Source organism: Artemia franciscana, chromosome 12 (genome assembly GCF_032884065.1).
Source record: "Artemia franciscana chromosome 12, ASM3288406v1, whole genome shotgun sequence".
In the NCBI taxonomy this organism is placed as follows: domain Eukaryota; kingdom Metazoa; phylum Arthropoda; class Branchiopoda; order Anostraca; family Artemiidae; genus Artemia; species Artemia franciscana.
This window is the reverse complement of record NC_088874.1, coordinates 1,342,171-1,364,949: the sequence shown is the minus strand read 5'-3', so window position 1 is coordinate 1,364,949 and position 22,779 is coordinate 1,342,171. Positions and strand designations below refer to the sequence as shown.

At 36.4% G+C, this 22,779-nt stretch overlaps 1 protein-coding gene across 6 annotated transcripts in view; it reads right to left on the bottom strand.

Annotated features, from left to right (window-relative positions):
• Positions 1-22,779, bottom strand: part of LOC136033559 (uncharacterized) — a 108,797-nt gene that overhangs the window by 35,130 nt on the left and 50,888 nt on the right. For 3 of the 6 annotated variants that reach the window (XM_065714311.1, XM_065714314.1, XM_065714312.1), the window contains one exon: positions 20,333-20,497. In XM_065714311.1, coding sequence (XP_065570383.1) covers positions 20,342-20,497 — 156 coding nt within the window. In that variant the 3' untranslated portion in view covers positions 20,333-20,341. Of the gene's footprint in view, positions 1-86; positions 235-2,878; positions 3,058-3,194; positions 3,511-20,332; positions 20,498-22,779 lie in introns of those variants that run through there. The other 3 variants (XR_010618942.1, XR_010618941.1, XM_065714313.1) reach the window with 3 other exon arrangements.

Below are 22,779 nucleotides of genomic sequence, written 5' to 3'. Positions count from 1 at the left end.
TAACAACCCAAATCCAACCCAAATTCCTGGTATATTTTATCCGTGTTCTTACACACAATATCCAATAACCTCAAAGCATCACTTACCAAGTACATTTTGCAATAATCCTCTCCATTTTTACAGCCTCTCTTTGCCCAAACTTTTCTAGTAAACTCGTAGTCGGCTGTGGTGCATTGACGAACGTGAAGTGAACCATAAAACGATTCGATGGACGGTAATTTCTTCTCATGTAGCCTTAAAGTAGAGTTGTAACATTCATACGGGTATATGCATAAACACGTTAATAAATCATACATTTCTTCATCTTGAAAGCGCTGTTTAAGTAGGGAAAAACCATTAAAACCGTCGCTTTTATGTACTTGAATCAATTGACTTAGAGATTTGGGGGAAAACTACGGAAATCTTAAAAATGGATATTATTCAAGTATATCTTATCATCATCTATTGTTTTCTATAGGAGATCTAAGACTAACATCTTCTCAGATGATTCAGACGAATACAAAAAATCTACACATGCACCATACACAGCTTCAGCTTTCTGCAAAAGTTCCAACGCTGGTAAAATGAACTTCAATTCATAATTGGTATCGTGCATATAAAGATGCAGAAAGTACTGTTGTCTAATATTTAAATTGCATGATCTATGAGCCATTCCAAGAAAATTGCTACCCCCCCCCCTATAAAATTGGATTCTTTAAATGTTCATGGTCGCGAACTGACATCCCTCCCCAAATACCTTCAACAGATTTCTTCTTACAAACCCAACACATTTCCTTGTTTTTAATAGCCAACACGTCCTCTGGTGATAGGGTCATTGGATAATTTACGTTGCGCAGCCATGAAATTGACTTATTTGCTGTTTTAATAAGTGCTGTCATGGCTAAGCCCATACAATCTTCCCCGCCCAATGTCTCAAATACATCTACCAACTGCACAGTATTGCTAGAGTCTCTTTGGGCTTGGGCGCAACATAATGTAATGGTTTCATTTCCTTTGACACGATTTAAATTTGATGAATCCCACACATCTGTTACTTCGGCTTAGCAGCCTAAGGCCACCTTGTCACTTTGTAGGACTGAATTTTGCAGGCTCATGAAATGCAAGATGGCCTTGCACCCCTAACCGTATCCACAGATGGTAACCATGACGCTTACAGTGTCTCATGTGATGTTTTAGCTTTAAATCAGTATGAAATCTAGAAAGACACGTTGGACAATAGTAGCACGTTAGCCCCACTTTATTATATTTTGGATCCCCACATAAAACCCGACTATTATTTGTAATTGGATTAAAATTTCCAATTGAATTAGGTTCTGTAGCAGGCATGTAAAGAAGCCATACCCAGAGGTTCACTGATCCAAAGGACAGAGTCCTCACTGGATACACTACCCCTTTTATCTTTGCTCTCACCCTCCGCAAATTCTGTATAATATTGAAAAACAGGTCTTTAAATGTTCATTAGCCTTCTCAAAATATCTATTTCTTTAAGTGTTACCTGATATTGACGAATTAAACAATTGAAATCTACTTTAGGAAACTTTGTCCCATCCCATTAGCTGCCAATTTGTGCAACTTTGTCTTACTAGATTCCTTTCATAAGATTTTTTAGGCTGCTATAAGAACTGCATACTTGAAACACTGGTATGACAAGCTATAGAACAAATTTGTTGAACATTTTGACAACCCTCTAAATCTAAATTTTATTTTAAAACAATAAACCTCTCCCCATTCCCGCCTCTTGAAATATATTTTTTTTCAATTTAGAAATATTTACACTTAAGTTTTCAATAAATAAAACCACTGTCCCACTCCCCTTCTCATAATAATTATCAAGTTTTGTGCCAATACTGTCTAACCACACCATAAATACATCCTCAAAATTCTCCAAGTGTGGGTGAAGTGTTAGCATTTCAATTTGCACACAGTGCGAATATACAAAACCCCACTTTGCATTAAAATAAAACATTTTTTGTGCGACGCTATCCCTCCCTCCCCATTCCCTAATCTGTCGTTCAAGAAGAACTCGAATCTTGCCAACATTGGAGTGTATATTGTCCATTACATCTGTGAAAATTTCCCTCTCTATCAATGTATTACATGTATCTCCAAATGAGGCGATATAAACATATATTGTGCAAGGCAGAGTCTGAAAAATAAAAGTCTAGCAATACTGTGGGCGTTGCAGAGGTTTCCTCTACCAAACCACTACCACTCTGTCCTTCTTCAACATCAATGTCTACAAGATTGTTGGAGAGCGAGATGAAATCACTCAGCTTACTCAGCATATCTTAGAGAGTATTTGGACTGAGGCTGTAGGCTCAAGCAAAATTATTCTCTGGTACGATTTCCCCTTCAAAGATACTTGACTGAGCTGGGTAATGTTCTCTGGAATATTAGGGGGATTTACAATCACCTCTACGGTAATCCACTAAGGAATTATAAGTATTTGGACAGAGCTTGCCAGTCAAACCAAAATCATCCTTTGATACACCCTGCTCTTCAAAAGCACTTGGTTGAGCAATACTGACAATCAAAACCTGTTCAAAGGGACTTGGTGGAGCAAAACTAACATCTAAACCCTCTGTTAAAATATTAGGGGGAGTTACATTCGCCTCTCCATAGACACATTCCGATTATTTATGAGTATTAGGACTGAGCTGGTCAATCCAAGCAAAATCATCCTCTGGTACAGCCTGCTTTTCAAAGACACTTGGCTGAGCTGTGGTAATGTCCATTAAGATATGGGGGGAGGGGGGGTTGTCAGATTCTCCTGTCCAAAACCTTCTTTCAAAAATTTATCAGTCCAATCTGGATCGTCATTATTATCAGAGGGTAATTCAATAAGGCAATTATCATGAAATATATTACCAGCACTTACCTCTCCAAACAATCTTTCAATAGTTTGTTGTTTCATTCTAGTCTATTTTTGTTGTCGAGAGGCTAGTCAATAAGGTGACCATCCCGAAATTCTACTGGTGGTGGCAATATGGGTATTTTGACACCCTCAATAAGGTTGTAGGTCCCCTGAGTTGGTGGTGACAATTCAGCTAAATTAACCTAGAATAATAATAGATTTTATTTTCTTTGATTTTAGAAAATCGAAAAAAAGGAATGTTAATTCAGCTAGGTTAATCTAGAATAATAATCGAATTTATTTTCTTTTCAAAATTGGTACGGTTTTATAAAGTAAAAAAAGTAATATTAACAAGCTATATTTTCAGATAATTTAAAATGAATGCATAATAGATAATTCAGAAAATTCATTACCACACGTACACACACACGAGGCGGGGGAGAAGATAAATCCAATTTGTTCTTACGCTTTCAATGGGTAAACTGACCAATTCCTGTGGGTTCTGAATGGTCTCAACCATATTCAAAAGATTGTCGAGTACTTCGCAATCAACAGGACAAGGCGATTTCATGTCTTCTTCGCAAAAAAAAATCTTCAAAAATATATTAATCATCTCTCTTGAGTCTTTTTGGCAATATTGATGAATCTTCATTAATCTAGAATATAAAAACTGCTTTAATATTCATCCATATTACCCTAATTTTCTATAAAAAACGAAAGAAAGTATAATGCATAGAAAGAAAACAATATTTGTCAATACTGAAAAAGTAGTAGTAGTAGTAGTAGTAGTAGTTCCAGTACTAATAATAATAGTAGTAGTAGCACCAGTAATAGTAGCAGTACTAGTAGTAGTAGTAGTAAGACCAAGTAAAAAATAATTATAAAATAATTCAGACTTAAACCTAATTGAAATTACTGTCAATGAATAAATGAGACCCAAAACGAACAAAAAATTGCAATGAATAATCAAGTTAAACCTAGAAGGAAGAGCAATTATCACAAACAGTAGTGGGGCTAACTTCGAGGGGAGATTCTACAGACCAGAACATCATTTGTATGTACCAAAAATAACTTTTAATTTGAGCCCTGTGTTCTAATTTATTCAAAAGTGTTATGTACGGTATCCTACAGCTAAACTATATCTCTGCAGTTACTTCTCCGATTTCAAAATAAATCAGTTAAGCATTTTGAAATCAGTTATGCATTTCTGAATTAGTTAAAATGGCTTCTACCATCTGACAATTTAGTAACTAGAAACCTACTGCATTTCTTAGGCCCCCAGGAGGAGGCACCATGATGCCCTCGTTGCCTAGAATGACAGGTAAATAATCAACTAAACCCAATAGGGACCCCCAACTACCTAGAGTGCTAGGCAAGTAACCCAATTTACAAGATCAAATAGTTGCGCTAACAAATAAAAAAATTATTGAGTAATGGTTTACTATTTACAAAGACTTAAGAATCTCTCGTAAGCCCATCAAGATTTTAACAAAAGCTTTAAAAGTATATAGATTAAAATAAAAAAGTTTCATTTACGGTATCCTAGGGGTAAAAGATATATCTACAGTTACTTCTCAGAATTCTAAATAAATCAGTTAAGCATTTTTGAATCAGTTTCGCACTTCTGAATTAGTTAAAATGGCTTCTACAATCTGACAATTCAGTAATTAGAAACCCACTGCATTTGTTATGTCCCCCAGCGGAGTTACTATAAGGCCGTGGCACACGGCACTCGGCAGGTGTTGTCCAACTTCTAACAACGATTTCTAATAAGCTTCAAATTTTTTGTTTTCTTTTTTAAAGTTTCCAAATTGTTGTTATCCCATTGTTAAAATATATACAAATATTTTTGCAATTATCAGGTTGTTTTGCTGTTTACACAATTTAATGTCTTTTCATACTGTGTCTATTCAAAAATTAAATAAAAAAAACAAGTTTTTTGAAATGAAAGTAAGGAGCGACATTAAAACTTAAAACGAACAGAAATTACTTCGTATATGAAAGGGGCTTTTCCTCCTCGACACCCCGCTCCTTACGCTAAAGTTTTTTATTGTTTTAAAAAGTAGAGTTGCGAGAAAGAATCAAACTTTAGCGCAAGGAGCGGGGTGTCGAGGAGGAAAAGCCCCTTTCATATACGGAGTTATTTTCTGTTCGTTTTAAGTTTTAATGTCGCTCCTTACTTTCATTTCAAAAAACTTGTTTTTTTTATTTAATTTCTGAAAGTTTTTGAATTAATACATGTCTGATTTTGGCTCTCCGTACATAAATTATTAAAATGAAATTTGCATATTAATTCTTTTTTTGGCTAAATGGCTTTCTCTTAGTTTTGATCAGACGATTTTGAGAAATAAGGGGTGGGGAAGGAGGCCTAGTTGCCCTCCAATTTTTCGGTTACTTAAAAAGGCAACTAGATCTTTTAATTTTTAACGAACGTTTTTATTAGTAAAAAAATACGTAACTTAAGAATTAACTTACGTAACAAACTTTTATATTCTTATATTTTTGATTATATATATGAGGGGATTGGTCCCCTCGTTAATACCTCGCTCTTCACACTAAATCTTGTTTTGTCCCAATTCTTTAAGAATGACCCCTGAATCAGAAAGGCCGTAGAATAAATAGTTGAAATTACTTAAAAAATTTTTAGCATAAAGAGCGAAGTATTTATCTCCTCCTAAATACCTCGCTCTTTATGCTAAAGTATTTTTAGAACCCCTCATATGCGTAATAATCTCTGTTCGTTTTAAGTTTTAATGCTTCTCCTTACTTTCAATTGAAAAAACTTTTTCATGTTTATATTTTCATTGTTTTTTTTTTTTTTATAGTAATGCTAGAAAGTCCTGCGCCCTTTTCATTGAATTTCTCTTCCCCATGAAATATTTCTCCAAGGAAAGATCCTCCCATATAGCCCCCTCCCCTGAACCCCACACCCAAACCAAAAAAATCCCCCTGATAACGTCTGTACACTTCCCAGTAACCATTACTGTATGTCAACATTGGTCAAAGTTTGTAACTTGCAGCCCCTCCCCCAGAGACTGTGGGGGGTAAGTCATCCCCAAAGACATAGTTATTACGGTTTTCGACTATGTGGAACAACATGGCTATCTCAAAATTTTGATTCGTTGACTTTGGGAAAAAATGAGCGTGGGAGGGGGCCTAGGTGCCCTCCAATTTTTTTGGTCACTTAAAAAGGGCACTAGAACTTTTCATTTCCGTTAGAATGAGCCCTCTTGCAACACTCTAGGACCACTTGGTCGATACAATGACCCCTGGGAAAAAAAAACAAACAAATAAACACGCACCCGTGATTTGTCTTCTGGCAAAAAATACGAAATTCCACATTTTTGTAGATTGGACCTTGAAATTTTTTCTATATGGTTATCTGATACGCTGAATGCGATGGTGCGATTTTTGTTAAGATCCTATGACTTTTAGGGGGTGTTACCCCCTATTTTTCAAAATAAGGAAAATTTTCTCAGGCTCGTAACTTTTGATGATGAAGACTAAATTTGATGAAACTTATATATTTAAAATCAGCATACAAAATCCGATTCTTTTGATATATCTTTTAGCATCGAAGTTCCGGTTTTTAGAGTTTCGTTTACTATTGAGCCGGGTCGCTCCTTACTACAGTTCGTTACCACGAACTGTTTAATAGTTGATTATTGAAGCTAGCCCAAAGAAACTGTAAAGAATAACCACCCCTGATTAACATATGAACATACCTAAGGCCTTATTCTCAAGAATAGTTTTAGCCAAGTTTAACTTTTTTCTCAATTGACATATACGAGCGCGCTAAGGTATGCACTTCAGATCGCCAAATTAGAAGCAATATTTGTATTCGTGGAAAACGCATAGACTATCAAATTTTTAAATGTAAATTTTGATCTATGAAGAGTTTGTATTTTATACTAATTAAATGAAACATTAATAGGTAAGACGCATATAACTCCAAATTACATATATCAGAACCACCATCTCGTGATCACTTGTTCATTTTCAAACTGTTAACTGATAGTAATACCCTATTATCAAGCTGTTTATATACAAAAAAATTCTGTCAATGAACCAGTTTTCAAAATTCTTTACACTGGCTCCTATTAAATAGTACGACTTGAATTTAAATAAAACATGTTTTTTCAAGTTCTCTATATCTGACATTTAAGCAGGACAAGCCTCATGCAGTAGAGTCAGGAGTATAGGCAATCTTTATAGCCCAAATAAGGGTTTAGAATCCGGACCCATTTATGGACCACCACTGGTGTGTTTACTTTACTATCAATAATGGCACATAGAGTGGGGAGGGGGTTATCGTTGCCTCTAAGTCTCTTTTAAGGCAGGGTGCCTTTATATTACTATCAAGAATGGTATATAGAGTTGGGAGGTGACTGTTGTTGCCTCTATATTTCGAAAACAACATTTTTATACAGTCTCATTGAAAAAAATCCCTTTTAAAGTTTAAGAAATACCTTTTGAGTTACCCCATTTTGGGTAATCACGAGGGACTGTCAATTCAAAATACAATGTAAAGGCCGCCCCCTAGGAGTGCTTTTCTTCTGTTAAAGCGACTTCCAAGTCAGGCCAGGATTGCCAACATTTTTATCCATGAATATTTCCGCTGGATATCCAAAGATATATCGTTTCTAGCAAAAATGTATACATCTTGAAATCTAAAAAAATTGAGGTTATTTTTTTACCTTTGTATAATTGGCCAAAAGATCTTTATAAACATCTTTCAAAGCGGCCCGTTTTGTACAAACTATTGGTAAACATTGTTAGAAGTTATTTTTAAGAATGAGATCGTGAAATGGGCCAGATATTTTTATTTCGGTGACAGAAGTTTGTATCATCCCAACTGCAAACAATATACTTAATAACATCATTACTGCATTAAATTCATATACGGATTTTCTCGATTTTTGTCTTCAATCAGATTTTCTTAGCCTTACAAGTTTATATCTTGACTACCGCCTTACTATAATGCTTGTGTCCGCTTTTGTACCCCCTTCTTCACTATGATTACCAAAATTAACATCACAGTAATGACGGGAAAAAATTCAGTTTGAGACCCCTCAGGTGTCTTGACAAGGGATAGCCCCCCACCCTCCTCGCTACGGCACTAGCTGTTAGTGAAAAATATGTAAAGAAGACTACATGGAAACTTCTAAAATGAGTCAACTGTCATTTTAAACAAAACCTAAGAGCTCATATGGCACTTGTGACGAGGTTGGAAGAGCGAAGAGCCAAGAGCTCATATGGCACGAGCTCTAGCAAAATTGTAAGAATCAATGGATTGATTTAAAAGGAAAATCAGAGGCTTAATGCCGGTTGGGATTTAAAATAAGAGCTCTGAGACACGAGGTCCTGAGACATCAAGATCCAATCACTCACTATTAAGTTAAAAATACCTAATTTTTTCTCTCCCTTCAGCCCCCCGGATGGTAGAATCGGGGAAGACGACTTTATCAAGCCAATTTGTGCAGGTCCCTTACACGCCTACCAATTTTCATCGTCCTAGCTCGTCCAGAAACACCGAACTCGCCAAAGCACTGAACCCCCTCCCCTAACTCCTCCAAAGAGAGCGAATCCAGTCCGGTTAAGTCCATCACGAATCTACGACATTTATAAGCGTTTTCCAACATTTCCGGTTTCACCCTTCAACTCTCCAAAATGTCAACAGATCTGGTAGGGATTTGAAATAAGAGCTCTGAGACATGAGTTCCTTCTAGACATCAAATTTCACTCAGATCCGGTCACCCATTCTTAAGTTAAAAATATCTCATTTTTTCTGATTTTTCCAAATTAACCACCCCCAGCTACCCCAAAGAGAACGGATACGGCCCAGTTATGTCAATAACATACCTATAACTTGTGCTTATTCTTCCCATCAAGTTTCATCCCGATTACTCCACTCTAAGCGTTTTTCAAGATTTCCGGTTTCCTCTCAGACTCTCCCTAATGTCACTGGATCTGGTCGGGATTTCAAACGAGACTTCTAAAGTACAAGATCCTTTTAAATATCGAATTTCATTAAGATCTGATCACCCGTTCTTAAGTTATAATACCTCATTTTTTTCTAATTGTTCCGGATTACTTCCCCCCTCCCTAATTCCCCCAAAGAGAACGAATCCAGTCCGGTTATGTCAGTCACTTATCTTGGACTTGTGCTTATTCTTCCCACCAAGTTTCATCCTGATCTCTCCACTTTAAGCGTTTTCCAAGATTTCCTCCTCCCCCTCAATGACACTGGATCCAGTCGGGATTTAAAATAAGAGATCTGAGTTATGAAGTCCTTCTAAATATGAAATTTCATTAAGATCCAATCACTTCTTCGGAAGTTAAAAATACCTCATTTTTTTATTTTTAAAATTAATCCTTCCCCCAACTCCCCCAAAGATAGCGGATCCGTTCCATTTATATCAATCACGTATCTAGGACTTGTGCTTATTTTTCCCACCAAGTTTCATCCCGATCCCTCCACACTAAGCGTTTTCCAAGATTTTAGGTTCCCTCTCCAACTCCCCCCAATGTCACCAGATCCGGTCGGGATTTTGAATAAGAGCTCTGAGACACGATATCCTTCCAAACATCAAATTTCATTAAGGTCCGATCACTCCTTCGTAAGTTAAAAGTGCCTCATTTTTTCTAATTTTTCACATTTAGCCCCCCCCCCCAAATCCCCCAAAGAGAGCAGATCCAATCCGGTTATGTCAATCACGTATCTAGGACTTGCATTTATTTTTACACCAAGTTTCAACCCGATCCCTCCGCTCTAAACGTTTTCCGAGATTTTAGGCCCCCCCAACTCCCTTCAACGTCACCGGATCCGATCGGAATTTAAAATAAGAGCACTGAGACACAATATCCTTCGAAACATCAAATTTCAATAAGATCCCATTACTCCTTCATAAGTTACAAATACCTCATTTTTATAATTTTTTCCGAATTACCCCCCCCCCCCTCCCCAACTCCCCAAAGGGAGTAGATCCGGTCCGATTATGTCAGTCACGTATCTTAGACTTGCGCTTATTCTTCCCTCCAAGTTTCATCCTGATCTCAGAACTCAAAGCGTTTTCCAAGATTACCGCTCCCCTCCCCCCAACTTCCCCCAATGACACTGGATCCAATCAGAATTTAAAATAAGAGATCCGAGTTACGAGGTCCTCCTAAATATGAAATTTCAATAAGATGCGATCACTCCTTCGTAAGTTGAAAATACCTCATTTTTTCTAATTTTTCAGAATTAACCCTCTCCCCCACTCCCCCAAAGAGAGTGGATCCGTTCTGGTTATGTCAATCACGTATCTAGGACTTGTGCTCATTTCTCTCACAAAGTTTCACCCCGATCCCTCCACTCTAAGCGTTTTCCAATATTTTAGGTTTCCCCCCTCCAACTCGTTCTAATGTCACCGGATCTGGTCGGGATTTAAAATACAAGGTCTGAGGCACGACATCCTTCTAAATATCAAATTTAGTTAAGATCTGGTCATCTGTTCCTAAGTTAAAAATGCCTCATTTTTTTAATTTTTCCGAATTAACCGTCCCCCCACTCCCCCCAGATGATCGGACCAGGGAAATGACTATTTCTAATTTAACCTGGTTTTGTCCCTGATACACATGCCAAATTTCATCCTCCTAGCTTACCTGGAAGTACATAAACTAGCAAAACCGGAACAGACAGACCGACAGAACTTGCAATCGCCATTTGTCACTTGGTAGATACTATGTGCCATAAAAAGGCTAGATCCAGTCATCAATCACATAAACTGGGGAGAAGAAAGTTCTCCCAGATCTTTTGTCCTATTAAATTTAAAAAAAAAATTTATTTTTTCGAGAGAAAAGGATATTTTTCTAAAAAGGTTTTTGTATTTTCATTGAAAAAACTGAGAAGCGACAAATACTTTCCTCCTAGAAATTCGGAAATACATTGTATGTCCCGCTAGATTATCTTGGATTGGCACCACTTCTAGATGTTGGGAGGGGGAATAAGGGGTTAAACCGGAAGTGACTTTGAAACAGCAATAAATAGAAATTTCTTGAATGATAAGGAATTTGAATATTTTTGAAACAGAATTCGGTTCAGAAGGAGAAATAAACTAGACTTGTAATTTTTTATTTTTTTTATTTGAAACAAATAGCTTAGGATTTATTTAGGACAAAAAATAACAAATAGCTGAACACACAGAGCACGAGTCCCTTAAAATCCAAACTTTTTTGCATTTCCGGGTATCTCTTAATCAAGTTTATTACTGCCCTTTATTTATTGATCATTTATTTTTCACCTGAATAATTGTTTTACCACAGTATTCATTCATTTTTCTTCGTTTTTGCTTTTATTTATTCATTCACTGCAACTTATTTTTGATTTGTTATAATCGTTATTTGCTTGTTCTGTTTTTATTGGTTTATACCTTGGAATTACCCTTTAATTGTATGTAAAAATGTTGTCTATAATGTTTTTAAAGTAATTCTTGTTTGAATTTTAATTAACGTCGCTTTGTCTATCTGGTGCAGACATATCCATGGTATCTTCTTTATAGTGGTAGTTGTTAAAAACTAGCATGTCGAGTGCAGTTTAAATTTTATGAAGTATGAGAGCTTGCTAGGCTTTTGCTCTTTTTATGGACTCAAATCCATATATCTTAATATTTTTTATTAGAGTGAATCTAATGGTTTGACCATGGAACCAAATATTTTTTCTTATTCCAAGACGTTTCTTTTTTAAGATGTAGAGAAGGGTTGTTAAAATTTAACTGACGGCAAAAAAATACAAGAGCTAAGAGCTCATATGGCACTTGTGACGAGGCAAGAAGAGCTAAGAGCCAAGAGATCATATGGTATGAGCTCTAGCAAAATTCTATGAATCAATAGGTTGATTTAAAAGGAAAATAAGAGGCTTAATGCCGGTCAGGATTTAAAATAAGAGCTCTGAGTCACGATGTCCTTCTAAATATCAAAATTCATTAAGATCCGATCACCCACTCGTATGTTATAAATACCTAATTTTTTCTAATTTTTCCTCTCCCTTTAGCCCCCCAGATGGTCGAATCTAGGAAAACAACTTTGTCAAGTCAATTTGTGCAGCTCCCTGACACGCCTACCAATTTTCAAATTCCTTTCGTAAGTTACAAATACCTCAATTTTCAAAATAACCCCCCCCCACTCCACCAAAGAGAGCAGGTCCGGTCCGATTATGTCAGTCACATGTCTTAGACAGGTTTTTATTCTTCCCATCCAGTTTCATCTTGATCTCACCGCTTTAAGTATCTTCTAAGATTTCCGGTTCCCCTCAACTGTCCCCCCCCCCCAATTACGCTGGATCCGGTTGAGATTTAAAATAAGAGATCTGAGTCACGAGATCCTTCTAAATATGAAATTTCATGAAGATCCGATCACTTCTTCGTAAGTTAAAAATACGTCATTTTTTCTAATTTTTCAGAATTAACCCCCCCCCCCCCCAATAGAGCGGATGCATTCCAATTATGTAAATCACTTATCTAAGACTTCTGCTTATTTTTCCCACCAAGTTTCATCCCGATCCCTCCAATCTAAGCGTTTTCCATGATTTTAGGTTCCCCTACCCCAAACTCCCCCCAATGTCACCAGATCTGGTAGGGACTTAAAATAAGAGTTTTGAGACACGATATCCTTCTAAATATCAAATTTCATTGAGATCCGATCACCCGTTCGTAAGTTAAAAACACCTCATTTTTTCTAATTTTTCAGAATTAACCCCCCCCCCAACTACCCCAAAGAGAGCGAATCCGTTCCGGTTATGTCAATCATGTATCTAGGACTTGTGCTTTTTTTCCCACCAAGTTTCATCCCGATCCCTCCACTCTAAGTGTTTTCCAAGTTTTAAGTTTCCCCCTCCCAACTCCCCCCCCATGTCACCAGATCCAGTCGGGGTTTAAAATAAGAGCTCTGAGACACGATATCCTTCTAAATATCAAATTTCATTGAGATCCCATAACCCGTCCGTAAGTTAAAAATACCTAATTTTTTCTAATTTTTCAGAATTAACCCCCCCCCCCCCCAACTACCCCAAAGAGAGCGGATCCGTTCCGGTTATGTCAATCATGTATCTAGGACTTGTGCTTATTTTTCCCACCAAGTTTCATCCCCATCCCTCCACTCTAAGTGTTTTCCAAGTTTTAGGTTTCCCCCTACCAACTCCCCCCCCCCCCAATGTCACCAGATCTGGTCGGGATTTAAAATAAGAGCTCTGAGACACAATATCCTTCTAAATATCAAATTTCATTGAGATCCAATCACACGTTCGTAAGTTAAAAATACCTCATTTTTTCTAATTTTTCAGAATTAACGGGCCCCCACTCCCCCCAGATGGTCAAATCGGGAAAACGATTATTTCTAATTTAATCTGGTCCGGTCCCTGATACGCCTGCCAAATTTCATCGTCCTAGCTTACCTGGAAGTGCCTAAAGTAGCAAACCGGGACCGACAGACCGACAGAATCTGCGATTGCTATATGTCACTTGGTTAATACCAAGTGCCATAAAAACCAAAGTGATGCACCTGTGCATGTTTGTTGGTGAGGCAAAGCGAAGGCTACTGCATTGCTTCAGGTGCCTAAGCAACAAGAGCCTAGTTTATATTAAGATCACTCTAAGGATGCCTCCTCTCACCCACTCTTTTCGCCCTGTTCCTAAATAGTGTGCTGACACTTTTGACCAACTATATATGCTGATGCTGATCCATGTCAGCATCAGCGGGATATATGATACATATGCTGATGACATTAATCGTCTGGATGGAAAAATAGAGGAGCTCCAAGCCAATGCAAATACTATCGATGACGCAGCTAGTTCCTTTGGAAGGAACCGTCCTCAGAGCCCAGATAAATTCTTCAACAATCTTCGTTTTCTCTGATTATGCTACGATTATGCTATCTTAAGGAGGATTATGCTTGGATGCTTTTGTTTTTTAATTATGCTAAGTTCAGCAATGCTGCATCTGGCAACACTCTGCCAGCTTTATGGTCCTGAATGGGTCGCCCGAGCAGCCAAAACTACTCCACCTTTAGGTAAAATGCGTCCATCTTGAAATCTCAGAAACTACAGTTTATGTTATTACCAACTGTAGTATCAAACAGTTCGTGGAAACGAACTGTAAGTAAGAAGTGATCCAACTCAATAGTAACCAAAACTCTAAGAAACAGGATTTTGATAATAATAGATATATCGAAAGAATCGGCTTATTATCCTAATTTCAAATATGTAAGTTTCATTAAGTTTAGTCTAATCCATTTAAGACTAAAAGCCTGAAAAAATTTACCTGATTTTCCAAAAGAGGTGAAACACCCCTTAAAAGTCATAGAATTAGAATACCACCATTAGATAAAGCGCATCATAAAACCCTATTGTAGACGTTTCAAGCTCCTACCTAAAAAAAAATGTGGAATTTTGTATTTTTGCCAGAAGAAACATCACGGATGCGTGTTTATTTGTTCTTCTTTTCTTTCCCATGTGTAATCGTATCGACCCACTGGTCCTAGGGCATTGTAATAGGGTTCATTTGAACAGAGATTAAAAGTTATAGTGCCCTTTTTAAGTGACCAACAAGATTTAGGGGCAACTAGGCCCCCTTCCTCACCCCTTTTTTTCCCAAAATCGTCTGATCAAAATTTTGAGATAGCCATTTTATTCATCATAGTTGAAAAACCCAATAACTATGCCTATGGATATACCAAACCCCCCACCCCCCCCCCACACAGAGCCCCAGGAAAAAGGTTTTTAAGTTATAAAGTTTCCCATTGTTTATGCATAGTATTTGTTATTGGGAAGTATGTATACATTTTCGGATGGGGGGGGGGGCACATTTTCTACTTGGGTTTTTTTCCACGGGGAAATTTTCCATGGGTAAGGAAACCCAAAATCGTCTGATCAAAATTTTGAGATAACCATTTTATTCATCATAGTTGAAAAGCCCAATAACTATGCCTATGGATATTCCAGGGGGTGAAGGAAACTTCCAGGGGGTGAAATTGTCGGAGAAAATTATACACTGGGGGAATTTACTAGAATTCCTATACAAAATTCTTTTTATACTGCTTTCTCTTTTCCGTCTCAATTTTACGCGTGAAGTTTTTAAGGTGAATTGCCAAGGTAAATTTTCACCGGCATTGAATTGTCTAGAGGATATCTCCGTGGGGAGAAAGATTCCTCCGCGGAGTTGGGCTCAGATTTTCTGGCATTATTTAAAAAACCATCAGAAATTAAATTAAAAAAACAAGTTTAATCAACTGAAAGTAAGGAGCAACATTAAAACATAAAACAAACAGCAATTATTACATACATGAAGGGGGTTGCCCCCTTTTCAATACCTCACTCTTTACTCTAAAGATTCAATTTTGTCACAATTCTTTGAGAATAACTCCCGAAACACAAGGGTGGTTTAGTCAAAACAATAAGAAGCTTCTTTGGAAGTACCAAAAAGCTCTAGCATAAAGAGCGAGGTGTTGAGGAGGGGGCAAACCCTTTCATATAATATTAATTTCTGTTCTTTTTAAGTTTTATGTTGCTCCATACTTTCAGTTGAAAAAAAACCTTGTTTTTTATTTAATTGACCAAAGAGCACAATGTTAAAGTTTTTTCAAGCGACCAATTAACATCAGCACGAAACTCATATAAACATAAAAATCTCTTAGAATAGATAAAATTCTTAACTTACCACATATTTGGAAAACCTCGACAAAAAACCTCAAACAAATGCTAAAAAAACGAGAACAGACTCTACCTTGTTGAAAAATGATCTTTCTGCCGAAATATATATTCAGTTGAGGATTCTTTCGTTTTATGTCACAAATTCGCAAAATATGTCTGTTTTTTGTCCTTTTACGTCCAAAATTTCTAAAATGTGTTAATAGTTTTGCCCTTTTATGGCATTGCGTCCCGACACTTGAGAACGTGTCCTTTTAACATGAAACGTGTCCAGCTGGCAACTCTGTTGCCAACTTGTACTCCTCGTGCTTTTCCCTCTTTTTACCTCATCCTACACTTTTACCCGAAGGACAGGAAAATCACTCTTGTTGCCAATTCTTAGCTAAAATCACTCTTTTATGAAAAGATGATGAAAAAATTTCTAATAAAATAAAAACTTTAAATCAAATCATTTGAGCGCAAAGGATACGACTGCTAGCCGGTATGATCTCTGTCTGTGCCTTGCATCTTATGAAAAGATGATAAAGAAATTTCGGTACTTGTGTATTATTCAGAACACACTCAATAAGTGAAGCTAGGTTCTTTCGTGAAACGAACACCATGCATGTACATTTGAATTAAATATTTGGTACTTGTACATTATTCAAAACAGACTCAAGAATTTTGCTGAGAAAATCCGGTTTCATAGCCACAAAGACAAAACTCAATTTAGTTTGCTACGCGTATTGATAGAAGATAGTGTCTGAACATGGATTTTGAGATGAAGATTTGGGATTTGCCAAGACTGAAAAAGAGGCACTTATATTTTTCTAGGATAAGGGGTGGTTGCCCACAACAAAAAAGTGCGTCAATGGACACAACATGACTTTATACTCTTACGAGAAGGGACATTTTTGGAAGTGTAACAATAGGCCATGTTTGAAAAAAGTCAATTTGCGTGTAGATACGTGGTTTGCTGACAGTAGAATACCATTCATATGGTAACTCTACAATTTTCCTAATAAAGTATTATATTTCCATCATATTTCGTTTTATTTCATTAGCTTTACCACAAGTTTGGGCTATATTTTTGCAAATTATGGGGGGGGGTGCATTATATCAAATACCTAACTTAACCTAGCCTAACCACCTCTATGTATAAAATATTTAATAAAAATGTACCTGCATCGTAGTTTGTTTCACGAAAGAACCTAACTTCAGTTGTTGAGTGTGTTCTGAATAATACACAAGTACCGAAATTTCTAATAAAATAAAACTTCAAATTAAATTATTTGAGCGCAAAGGATACGACTGCTAGCCGGTATGAAGGACATCTCTGTTTGTGCCTTGCTCCATTCGTCTTTCCAATATTCCTAAATATTCAAAAAGAAGCACATCAAAGTCAAATTAACTAGTAGAAAGGTGGAAACTGGAAATTCAGAATTAATAAAAGAAACCAAACTCTATTTAGTGTAACCATTCATCTTGGAAATGGAAAAGCGAGTATGCAGTAAGGTGGTGGAGAAACAAGGACCCAAATAAACCTTTTTAATGAAAAAATAATTTAAGAGGGAGAAAAACGAACGTGATTTAGATAAAACCATGGGGAAAAAACAACAACATCTTTAAATAATAAAAACCCGAATATGTCCAAAATCCGAATCTTTAAACGGAAAAGCAGTGTGATCTAAGAAATTAGTCAGTGTCTACTCCAGAGGTTAAAACTGTGTAGTTCATTATTTAAAGAACAAGCTTAATAGAAACAAGGATATTCCATTTCTTACATTTAATGTTAACTCATTTGATTGTTATTATTAATTTATGTACATGGATTAAAACCTCAAGGGAATTATGTGGGCTGTATTTAAGGCAGTAGACGTTAAATCCGCTGCTTCTGCCCTCTGAAAGAAAATTCAGCACTGATAACTACAAATATTATGCAGGGGGAAGAGTCCATCCTTCTTCTTTCAAAATCACGAAATTTTTGTGTTTTTTTTTCTTTTGGTACCCATCGTTGTGTTCTCTCTTTTTAATTTGTGCCCTTTTTGAAATTTTGGACCGCTTCAAAGTCAATTCATGTGTACGCGTCTTAACACAAGGTTGAATTTCTGCTTTGTTAAATCTTTAACTACTTTTGTGTTATTTGGATAAACTACCCAGAAAAACTATTTTATCGTATTTATATGATCTAATCTAAAACAGCCCCTTCTCCATATTTTTGTTTCACTCACTGTGAGCATTAATGAACATGTCATTACACTTCACTAATACGCTCGAAGTTAATGTGTTCAAAGCAGTCCATTCGCAGAACAAAGAGCCTTCCACTTTTAATGTAACCAGAAAACTACAAATTTTATATAAAAATTTGAAATAAATTTACAAGAAAAGGAAAGGAGAAAATCTTGTAGGGGAAGAGGAGGAAATATTTTGTACGACTAAGAGAGTGTTGACCAATTGTGTTCTTTTTTACGTTTTTGTTTTTTGCATCTACGGTGCGGTACTTGACTATAGTGAAGTCAGCTATAGTTCATAACTAGTTACTTAAACATTTAATATTTCTTTCAAAATATTCGAATAAATTGAAGACAAAAGTTGATCGAAATATTTGTATGAAGTCATTTATAGTTCAATTAAAGGACCAAGTGATCAAAATTAACATAATATATTAATTATTTAACTGTATAGCAGTAAAAAAAGCCAGAAAAAAAACTAAAAAAAAAACTAAAAAAAAGACTAAGCGAAAAAACATCCTTTTTATTGAAACTCATAGATCAACAGCTTAAAGTACTCACAATTTCTTTTCAGGAGCGTTACTTTTAGCCAACATTGACGACAAAATTCTTTATTTAGTAGAGTCCTTGATTTTTTTTTTAGCATCATGTCTTTTTAGCACCATGTCTTTTTAGCACCATGTCTTTTTAGCACCATGTTTTTTAGCACCATGTGTATTTAGCACCCATGTCTTTAGTGTGAAATACCTTGTTTTTGGACCCGTATTTTTCTTTATTATTCTTCGTCTTTTTTCAAGCTCTTTTTTCAAAACATTCGAATAAATTGAAGACAAAAGTTTATCGAAATATTTGTATGAAGTCATTTATAGTTCAATTAAAGGACCAAGTGATCAAAATTAACATAATATGTTAATTATTTAATTGTATAGCAGTAAAAAAAGCCAGAAAAAACTTAAAAAACTAAGCGAAAAAACATCCTTTTTATTGAAACTCGTAGATCAACAGCTTAAAGTACTCACAATTTCTTTTCAGGAGCGTTACTTTTAGCCAACATTGACGATAAAATTCTTCATTTAGTAGAGTCCTTGATTTTCTTTTTAGCACCACGTCTTTTTAGCACCCATGTCTTTAGTGTGAAATACCTTGTTTTTGGACCCGTATTTTTTTATTATTCTTCGTCTTTTTTCAAGCTCTTTATTTTTTACATCCAAGATAACACAAAAAAATGTAGTGCGAAAACATGGTTGCTACTCCAACGAAAATCAATGGTACTACTTAGGGTCTCTAAAAAATACTACTACGGCATAAAAAGCGCTACCTCCAAAAAATTTGCCGCGTGTTCAGCTTCGCACTGCACGTAAAACTCATCTCAAGGAGCACATCCTATTTTGCACCATAGTTTATCTTTGGCTTATCAATTAAGCAGGTAATTTTTTATTCCTCTATAAATAGTTCTCCTCAACTGACTTCTGATATGACAAAAAAGGGCAACATATATGGGATGCAACTGTACGCAAATTCGTCTTACCTCTGGATGTTCACTTTCAACGACCCATGATTGCCTAGTGTGGCAACACAGCGTTCTATGAACAAGAAAAGCTCTTTTATTGAGAGATAACGCATCTGAAGCCACGTGGCTTTCCGAAGCCAAAAATCTTTTTATGAACAAGAAAAAGCTCCTCTGTTAATTAACAGTTAGCACACCTGCAGCAATATGGCTTCCTCAAGCCACAAATCTTTTTATAAACAAGAAAAGCTCCATTATTGAGATATAGCACACCTGAAGCCACGTGACTTTCTAATGCCACGATTTTTTATGAATAAAAAAAGCTCCTCTGTCAATTAACAAACGGCAGCCACGTGACTTTCTCAAGCGACAAATCTTTTTATGAACAAGAAAAGCTCCTTCGTCAATTGAAAGTTAATAAACCTGAAGCCATGTGCCTTTCTAAAGCCAAGAATATGTTTAAAAAGAAGAAAAGTTCCTGTGTTAATTAATAGTTAATACATCTGAAGCCCAGTGGCTTTCTAAAGCCAAAAGTCTTTTTATGAACAAGAACAAAAAAGCTCCTCTGTTACATACCTGACGTTACCTGACGTTTACACACCTGAAGTCACGTGCCTTTCTAAAACCACGAATCCTTTCACAAATAATAAAAAGCTCTCCTGCTGATTCACGGTTAACACAATTGAAGCCACGTAACATTCCGATGCCACAAATTTCTCATGAAGAAGAAAAACCTCCTGTTAATTAACAGTTAACACACCTGAAGTCATGATTTTTTCTATAAACAAGAAAAAGTTCTACTGTTAATTAACAGTTGACGAACATGATGCCACGGGGCTTTCTCGTGGCTTCCTTCACCATTTAACATGATAACATACCCAAAAAGGATTTTCCAATCACAGTCTGTCTTTTGAGACTGTAGCAATAAGTTTGACATCCAAAGCAGTGACTCCAGGAAAATTTTACACGGCGGTATCTGGTAAAAAACGTCAAATTTTACACAAATTAAACTTCTTACACTAATTAAACCTCTAATTTTACAAAAATTTCAGCTTTAATTGAAATCATAAGGCAAAACAAGTTTAAAAAATCAGCTGTTTAATAAATTTTTGCTAACAAACACTGAATTATTGTTAAAATGGGTACCAAAAGAAAAACAGTGTCCACCACCACCAAACAATAAGAAACCACAATCTTCTTCCACAACTTCAAAACCATAGGTAAGGAAAATAGATGTCATTATCTCCTAAAAAAATAAAAAAAAAATATGGAAGCTATTAAAAAACTGCGAAGTAGTGGGTATGGGAAATTCTAAGCAAATTTAATGGTTTTTTTCCTTAAGGAGCTCTATCAGACCGAAGGATCAAGCAAATCACTGTCAAAACCTTTATGACCTTTATACTCACAAACTGGTCACTATCTTTAATGATTGGATGTTTGTGTAGATTACGGATTTGCCAGTAAGTGTTGTAGTGCTGATTTTATGTATTGAATTTACAATACACATAATCTAAACTAACCTAAACAAACGTACTCTATCCTCACTTTAACTTTTACCATCATAGCTTGCATGAGACTGAAAAGAAAAGACTGGCAAAGCTAATTGAATCCATGCAGAGAAAAAGGAATTTCGGATATTCACCGGAGAATGCCGACATTAGTAGTGATGCCTCACTGGTTTCTACAACATACCTATCCCTCCATTCCACAACAGCCCTATCCCGTCATTCTGACGAAAGCTAATAGGTACATGTTACGTGATAGGGAATGTTTTCTAGGAGATGCAGGTGTCTGTTACATCATAGGGGATGTTTTCTAAGAGATGCAGGTGTCTGTTACGTGATAGAGAGGGTCTACATTGGTTGTTACGAAATAGACTTTGTTAAATTTAGGCTGTTACATAATAGGGTTTGGGGTGTTACGCAATAGGGTTTGTTAGAGTCCACTAGTCAAGCAGGGACATTTTTTTTCAAGAAATTTTTCTTCAAAACATTTTTCAAGACGTTTCAAGACATCCCAAGATATTTTTTAAAATATCTCATTTCAAGTCGTTTAAAAAAGTTTAAAGATATTTCATGACAGTTCTCTGCGAGACGTTTTTCAAGACGTTTCAAGAAATTTCAAGCCATTTCAAGAAATTTCAAGACATTTTCTAAGATATTTTCTTCAAGACGTTTTACAAGACGTTTCAAGAAACTTGAAGACTTTTTTCTAAGACGTTTTTTGTTCAAGACGTTTTTCTTCATGATTTCAATGGTTGTTATGTAAATGAGGAATGTTTACTTATGTTACGGATGATGCATTCTAACATGACTTGTTTTTTCTGGGCCCCGTGGGGGATCCCCGCTTGCAACTGCGGGTGGTACACACGTGGGGTGTTATATAATACTTTAGGAGCTTCGGCGCTTTTTCAAGGGGCCTATATATTCTAATGATTTTTGTCCCCATTAGGATTCGAAAGGGCCACTTCCATTCAATGGAACTGCGTCATAGACGTCTGGACCAGTAATCTATTTCTAATATTATGATTCAGTAAATAGCTTCAACGAGATAACTAATTCCACAAGCGGAGAATTCCCATGTCCCGCTTACTAGAATGATTCAGCTATAGATTACGTGTTTCGTATGACTGCAAAAATTCGGATGCAGAGGAGAAAACCGATACTAGACTTTGGTTATATCTGAAGTGCACCTGCTATCTATGTAATGTTTTAGAAGGATATTACAAACACAGATAAGGCGATTCTTCACTTCTTAGCGATATGATCCTTGCATTTCGGACGTCCTTCTTAGAGAATTTCTAGATATGTTTTTTTTTTGAGAATGATATAAACTTGTAGAAAAAATAGGAAAATACTCCTTCTTAGAAAATGTTTTGAGATGTTTTCTTAGAGAATGATCTAAGTTTGCTAAAAATATAGGAAAATAGGGGCACAAGACATGTGACTAAATTCTATATTTCATTCATTTTTTCTTGGAATTATGTTCTCTCAACTCCCAGCCTGTGACACTCAATGGCTGGCCGACTCCCATCCCCTAGCGAGAAATTCCAATGGGAGGAGGGGGCATAGCAACCAATCCCAGAGGGGGGGTATTATTAGAGACAAATTTAAACCAAATTAAGAGTTATTTCTGAGAGGTTTTAATGGAAATGCTGCGATTCTTTGAGCCACAGCTATGCATATTCACGCCATTGTGACATTATGTGGCTGACCCACCCTCTATCAAGCAATTCCAGCGAGCCCCCCTAACATTCAATTTCACCGGGGGCCTAGAAACCAATTCCAATGGGACCCTAGCGAGCAATTCCAGCGGGAGCCCTAACATCCAATTCCACTGAGGGTCCTAGCAACTAATTCCACGGGGGAATGGCAAATTTCAGCGCCAGTGTATCTCTAAAAAGATTCGATCCTCTTTTATGAGGCATCCAGAAAAGGTGATAGAAAAGAATGCTTGTTTTATCCAGAACTGAATCTACCGATACGGTAAAAAGCACTTGATCGATTTTCGTCTAGTCATGACGGTTTA